This window comes from Aptenodytes forsteri, unplaced genomic scaffold, assembly GCF_000699145.1.
Source record: "Aptenodytes forsteri isolate BGI_AS27 unplaced genomic scaffold, ASM69914v1 Scaffold321, whole genome shotgun sequence".
Taxonomy (NCBI): domain Eukaryota; kingdom Metazoa; phylum Chordata; class Aves; order Sphenisciformes; family Spheniscidae; genus Aptenodytes; species Aptenodytes forsteri.
In genome coordinates, this window is record NW_008795030.1 from 559465 (window position 1) to 566596 (window position 7132).

At 58.4% G+C, this 7132-nt stretch overlaps 1 protein-coding gene across 1 annotated transcript in view; it reads right to left on the reverse strand.

The window, feature by feature from the left end:
* Positions 1 to 5755: 5755 nt before the first annotated feature.
* LOC103896404 (crustapain) overlaps positions 5756 to 7132 on the reverse strand; it is a 4344-nt gene continuing 2967 nt past the window's right edge. Inside the window, exons 7-11 of the mRNA XM_019471238.1 lie at positions 7053 to 7131; positions 6818 to 6909; positions 6539 to 6732; positions 6143 to 6327; positions 5756 to 5943 (exon numbers count right to left, since the gene is read on the reverse strand). Of these exons, the coding sequence (XP_019326783.1) occupies positions 5756 to 5943; positions 6143 to 6327; positions 6539 to 6732; positions 6818 to 6909; positions 7053 to 7131 (738 nt within the window). The remainder of the gene's footprint in view (positions 5944 to 6142; positions 6328 to 6538; positions 6733 to 6817; positions 6910 to 7052; position 7132) is intronic.

Sequence of the window (7132 nt, forward strand, 5' to 3'; positions counted from 1 at the left end):
GTGGCCGTGCCGGGGCGGGGAGAAGGGGGTGGGCTGGGCTGGGCTGGGCTTAGCTGAGCTGGGCCGGGCCAGGGCCAGGGTAAGGGCAAAGGAGGGGGGTGGCAGGGCTAAGGCAGGGCGAGGCGAAAGGCAGATCCGTAGCTGGTGTGTGTTAGGGGAGGGCAGGGTGAGGGGGACCTGCGGGCCCGGAGGAGGAAGGGAGGCTGGGTTAGGGCAGGGCTCGGGGGCTGGGGGGGTGAGGAGCTGCCGCAGGGAGGGGAAGGCCTCTGCGGAGGTGGGTGAAGGAGGGTCAGGTCCGGAGGAAAGAAGGGAGCGGAAGACCCTGGGGAGGAGTGGGTGTCTCCACCTTCAGAGTGGAGCTGAGGGGGAGCGGAGCCACAAGGGCTGGAGGCAGAGGCAGGGCAGGGGCAGAGGGAAAACCGTGCCTGAAAGGTTGAGGGAGAGAGAATTGGAGGAAAGGGAAGGGAGAATGAGGTAGGAGGTAGCATCTGCGGTGGAAGGAAAACCTTCACGTGAACTTGCTTCCCTCTTTGCTCCGACTCCGGCAGCTGCTGGCCCGCTGGTAGGGCAGCTGCTCCTCTGCAAGTCCCAGGCACAGCCAAGGCTGTGATTTGCACGGGTGGATCTGCCTCTGGTTTGGGGCAGGGTCAGCGCTGCAAATTGCAGCTCGCGGTGTTTACAGCACAGCCTGGGTGCTGGAGTTTGCAGCTCCAGAGGCTGCGAAGACCTTCCCCCGTTTCATTTCAGGTATGAGGTTGGACTCCAGTCGCTGCGGCAAGGGCAAATCGTACACCGCGCACACACTGAATAATTGCTCTTTTTCTTTAATTAAGTAGTTGTCATTTTCTACAGCGTGACACAGAACAGGTGCCGTGAGCTTACGTACATGCTGCCTGCCCGAACAAATGGGGGAATGGAAGCATTTTGGAGTTAAAAGTTCACTCTCTAGAGCCAAGATCGGGTGAACAAAAGGCAGTAACTACTCGACGGTTGTGTTAATAAACCCGCAGCAGTGTGATCTGGTCCCTCTTGTGCCCGTGTTGCCTGATATTCCTGTGTTCTTACACCCAGCTCCCTCTCGGGCCGTCGGGGATACCTTGAAATCTTTGGGAGACTTCTTTCCCCACCTTTTTTTTTTTTTTTTAACACCAGATGACAGAGTATTCCCAGTCCTAGCTTGTGCAAGTGGTGAAGCTGAAATACGAGATGCTCGCTGCAGTGCTCAGTCTTTCCCAAGGAGGACCGGGGGAGTGTCTTGGGTTTTTAGTAAGGCTGCGTGGGTGTGCATATTAAACTGAAATTCTGCTGTGCTTGGCTACCTCGGGGACCAGTTTATAATCACCGGGCAAATATGCTGTGTGTAGGAGAAATACTTAATTTCATGAAATTCGTTGCATTGTGCTGGATGCTAGATTGTGATTGGGAAATATCAGTCGGTGAAAGCAGAAGGCAGAGCTTGGCAGAGGCGGCGGATGGCTTTAAACAAAACCCTCCTCGCTGCTCAGGGACCGCGATGCACCGAGGAGAGGTTCTAGGGGAAAATGGGGCGGAGGTGGAGGACTGGGGCTGCCCAGCTTTCTGGGGTTTGACAGCGCACCTGGAAAACGGTAAACGCCGCGAGCCATTTGTTACGAGAAATAAAACCTCCTAAAAATCATGGGAGGGGGTTTGCAAACCTCTCGAGCTGAAGGAAAAGGAGCGATTTCGTTTCAGAATGTGAACAACAAACCTGCCAGAGCAGTCACGGTCGCCAAGGGGAAAAACATTTGGCTAAGGAAGAGTATTTGTAAAGCTGCTACCGAAGGAAGCGTAATAAGAAACGTTTAAAAAGCCACTGCCTCGGTGATTTTCCAGGATAGCCTCGCTAGCAGGAAAGCAGTTTCTAGCTTTGCAGAGCTTGGAAGACCGTTCAGATCACTTCGGATGCAACCATTTGTACCCCAAAAAAGCTCCGGTTGTCACATTAGATAGCAAAAGCGAGGTGGCCTCCCCCGGATCATAGTCTTTGCCATGCTAAAACCTCAAAAGCGAGGTGGCCTCCCCTGGATCATAGTCTTTGCCATGCTAAAACCTCAGGGCTCTGCAACACGTGCCCTTTCCCTCCGTGAACCAGCCGGCTCTGTCCTGACCCGGCTCTGGAGACCCAGACCCCCAAGAATCCTTTCCTCAGGGCGTAGGAGTGTTGTTGGGAGCTGATGATCATGACAACCCTCCCCGGGTTGTCTGGAGCATTTGGGAGCCAAGAAGTTGCCAAAGCAAGTTTGATTCAGCTGCTGTTCTTTGACACCGTCTGTGGTTCTCTGTAAATCACTAACAGATAATATTTTCATATTCTGGCTCTCTCCATGTCCCCTGCTTTCTGAATAATTACCTTGTTTTGTGCGAGCCGTAAGAGGTTTTCACAGATAATTCATCCAGCGCTGAAAGGCAGCCAGCTTTTGGGCTGGAGCGCAGTTTCTGGCCACCTGGCATTGCTGCAGAGGTCTGCGCTGGAGCGCAGCTGCCTCCGGAGGGAAGCGCCGTATCCAGGACAGCCGAGGGCAGGGCGAAAAACCAAACCCAGCTGAAATCCCGGCTGCCCTTCCTCGGAGAATAATTTAGCTTGGCAAACTCAGCCCACCCTGAATTTCTGGATGTGTGGACAGATTGATCCCACAGATCTGGATGCTCTCACCCACAGAAAGGCCGTTTCACTGGAAACAAAACACCTCATGGGAGCTGTTCGCGGTGGTGTGCTCTGTCTCGGCTCGCTCCCCGTGTCCTGACTGGCGCTGGGCTCCGCGAGAGTGGGTGGGTCGGAGCCCAGCGTGGAGCCGGGATTGCCCCGAGGTTCCCATCCCCGTCCCGGGGGATGAGTTACTCCGGGGCAGGCAGAGGAGGAATGATCATCACCGTGCCAGCTTATCTCGGCGACTCCCAGAGCCAAGCCACCAAAGATGTTGGGTAATTGCTGGCATCACCGTGCTGAAGGGCTTCAATGAGACAACATCAGCGGCCCCGGCCTACAGCCTCCATCACCCTGACGGGGAGCGCGATGTCCTCGTCTTTAATACGGGCCGGGAGGGGCATCAGCATCTCCATCTTCACGATAGAGACGTTGTTGAGGTCAAAGTCACGGCTGGAGACACTCACCTGGGAGGTGATGACTTCGGCAAGCAGTTGGTGGGCATCTTCACGGATGAATTCTTAAAAGAAGCATCGAGAGAGCATCAGGCAGGGTGGAGGAGCTGTTTGGAGGCTCGGGAAAGCCCGTGACGTGGCCAAACAGGCTCCCGCCTCCAGCACGAAAGCCACCATCAGCTCGGACTGCCTCTAAAGGGATCAGCTTGTAGGCGGGCGTTACACGTGCCCGGTTCAAGCACCTGAGCACCAGCCTCTTGGTTGGCAGATGCCAAGAAGGGGCGGCTGAAGAAGGAGGGGACCCTGAAGGTGGCGGAGGACCGTGAGAAATACCAAGGCCAGGGCGCAGGACTGGAAGCTGGCCACCAGGGACTACCTCCGGTCCCGTGCTTTCGGCGTGAAGCTGACCCCTGGAGACATCTTGAACTACCTCACCCTGCAGACCCAGAAGAAGATGGGATTCTCAAGGCGGGGGGGCACATGGGAGGCAGGTGCCAAATCCTCTCGGCTTTCACCCTCTGGGCAGTGCTCGCTCCCCCTAAAGCACCGGCCTCAGCTGGTATTTCACCATCAAGGTATCAAATTTGGGGAGTTTCCTGCAAGCTGGAAATGCGGGGTATGCAGGCAATGTGCCTCTTGCGAAGGAAACCTTAAATGCGTACCTTTAGGCCAGCTTTGCTTTCAATAGAAAGCGGGGTTCGGGGTGGTTGGTCTTTGCTACGCCCTGCAAAACCTGGAGCGACTCCAAGGTTCGGGTGTCGAGGGAAATCTGGAGGTCGCAGCTCACTCGGGCTGGGAGCCAGAACCCAAGGCTGGCTCTGGAAACAGCAAACCTCTCTTCAGGTATGTCCTTTCTTATTTTCTCCTTTTTCAAATATAATAAATGGATCTTTTTTAAGTTCCCAGCCATCCTTTACTACCCACGCTCAGAACTGCTATCCCTAATGCCGCAGATGCAAAATTTCAGGCTCCTGCTAAATGCTTCCTGGGGGTGCAAAACCTCCAGCTCTCCAAGCCACCTGCGTGTTCAGCAGCAAATTCAGAACATCACCTATCCAAAGGGAGCCTGAAAGTCACGGTTCCCTGAAAGTCAAAGCATGTTTTATTGACTGCAGTCAAGAGAATCAAAGATCTGGAGACCTGGACTCCCACAGAATAAGCCACATTATTCCTGCGCAGCGATCATTTCTCTCCCAGACATGAATTCGAGTCAGCACCCCTGCTGAGAATGATTAAAGACCACTTCAGAAATCAGTGCAGCAAATTGTAAAATAAGCAGGTGAACGAGTGAAAGAAAACAAGAAAATATTATGACCTGCCACCCTCAATTGGGAGCAATCACGTCGCCTGGAAGGAAGCGCTGCTCCCCGGGTGCCGCCGGCTGGCGCTCGCAGCGAGGAAGCATGGGGGCTGACCCCGGCCGTTTGCTATATAAAATAAGGGTGTAGCCACGGGGGACGTCGCTTCTCGACTGCCAGAAACCCATTTTGGGGAAAGATGCGGCCCGTGCACCCGCTGATACAAGCCAGGGCTGGCTTTTCCCCTTTTGGAGGCTCCCCTCCCCAGCTGCCCGGCTGCTAATCGAGCTCTCAAATTGGGAAGGCAGAGCCTGGCAGCGCCAACAGCTCTCACCTGGGAGCTCTGGGCTGCCCGCTGGTACTGCCTGCCCGGCTCCATCCCCAGGGTGGACGTGAGCAGGGCACCAGAGCCCCCGAGAATGAACCTTCACACCGCGCTGATATCCAGCCTGGGCACCCCAAAGAGCAGCACCGGCCTCGCCAACCCCTCGGCTCTCGGTCAGGCTTCCCCGTGGCCGTGCGGTTTTGGGGTAAAGCACTGGAGCAAGGGGAGATGAAAGGAGCACAACAGCTCTGGGGCGGCAGCTCCGAGCCCGGCTGCTCCCCAGGAGGTTGGACAAAACCCCCCCCTGAAGCGTCCTGGGTGAAATGAGCTTTGGGTCCATTTGGGCTCCCTCCATCCCGGAGGCTGTTGGCAGCAGCATGGAAACCCCCAGAAGCTCTGCTTTCCCCCCAAATGGGTGGGGAAACTGAGTCACCAAGCACTGACCCCACGTAGGAGCCTGGAGAGAGGCTGAGCAGAGGACCCAGGTGTCCTGAGAGGCACCGGGTGCTGGGGACCGCTCTCTCTGGTGGGGGGCAGCTCCCTTTTTCCCGGCACGATGCCAGCTGCTGGGACGGGGCAGAGTCCAGTTGGGAACAGGAGGGCCCTGAGCCCAGCCCAGCTTCCGAGAGTGGATTCGGGTTCCCTCCCGCTGCTGGGGAAGGGGGTGCTGGCACTTTTGGGGGTGGCACTGAAAACTCTGGGGTTAGGGCACAGGTAACCCAAAGGGGGGGGTGAGCCTGGGCTGAGCACTGGGTGAAACTCATCGCACAGAGGGCTGCAGAAGGCAGTCACGGCAAGGGCTGTGGTTGGCGGGGGACGGGCTGGGGCTGGCAGAAGACACCCCAGCATGACAGACAGGATCACTTCTACAGGCTTTTATTGCCAAAATGGCATCCTCTCACCTCCCAGCTGAGCTGCCCCCCTCTGCCCCACAACCACCACAGCCCCCCATCCATCTGGAGCTGCCCAGGGGGACATGGAGGGGACAGGGCACATGTGGGGCCATGTCCCGTCAGGCCAGGATGGGGAAGGAGGCGGCGGTGGCCACGCCGCAGTTGTTGTCCTTCATGGCCATGAGGATGTAGCCGTCGTTGCCCCAGTACGTGGACCAGGAGTTCTTGATCAGCCAGTAGCTCTTGCCGTGCAGGACCCCGTAGCCCACGGCCAGCACCGCGTGGTCCAGCGCTCCCGTCTCGTTTCCTGGCCGGGAGGAGAGAAGAAAACGGGCAACATCTCAGTCCCCAACCCTTGGAGCTGGAGGTCATTCTTGATGCAGCGAGTGGCCCCGTATCCCCTGGCCGGGAGCTTAGCGGGGAGGTAAATCCCACCCTGCAAATATTTTTGCCTATCCCAGCCCCCATGAGCGGGACACGGAGCCTCCTGGGTCGACCGGACTCACCGCAGCGGGGCTCCTCGTAGACGCCGTTGGCGTAGAAGGCGAAGGACTTGTGCGAGGCGTCGATGTTGACGGCCACGGGGCCGTGCTTGACCAGCGCAGCCTTCAGCGCTGCGGCGCTGCCCGGCTCTACGCTGGTGTAGCCGGCGAGTTGGGCCACCAGCTCCGACTGGTTGCAGTGGCACCGACTGGTTGGCAGTAGCCATTCTGGGGGGGGGGGGTGGCAACCGGAGTCCCGGGGCAGGTGGGGAAGGGTCCGACCCACCCCGGCGAGGGGGAAGGAGGGAGGGGGGCAGCTCGGATGGAGCATCCATAAACCAAAGTAGAGCCTCCAAAGGGCTGATAGGTGATTTGGGAGAGCCTGGGGGGGAAAGGATTGGGGAGGGGGGGGCACTGCACCCCCCCCACCCGAGCGGCGCTGCCACCCTCACCTGCCCCAGGTAGGGCCCGTAGGACTCGGTGCTGGCGATGCCGCCGTGCTTCATGATCCACTCATAGGCTCGCCACTCCTCGCCCCCGTCGCATGCCTGGTTCCCGAAGCCCCAGGAGCAGTCGATGAGGACTTGTTGGGACAGGGGGGTCAGCACGCCGGTCTGCGGGGAGGATACGCTGCAGGGATGGGGATGGGCACCCTCCAGGCGCCCTGGCCACCCGTATGGGGCACAGCCCCGCTCTTACCTTGAGGAAGAGGGCACCTTCCATGGCGCCCGTCGTAGCAAAGCTCCAGCAGGACCCACAGACGGCCTGGTCCTTCACGGGGGTCACGGCACCTGGGGACAGCGGGATGGGAACACATTTAACAGAGCACCGGGGGATGCTGGCTGCCCCCACGCAAACCCCGGTGTGCACAGCTTTCCCCCAACCTCGTACACACTCCGGGCTTGCACGCCGGTGGCACTGGCTCCCTCCTCACCGTACAGTCGCCAGTCGAGGCTCTCGGGCAGGATGAGGCCGGCGTAGTGCGCGGTGGGGAAGGGCGGCCCGTTGTTGGGA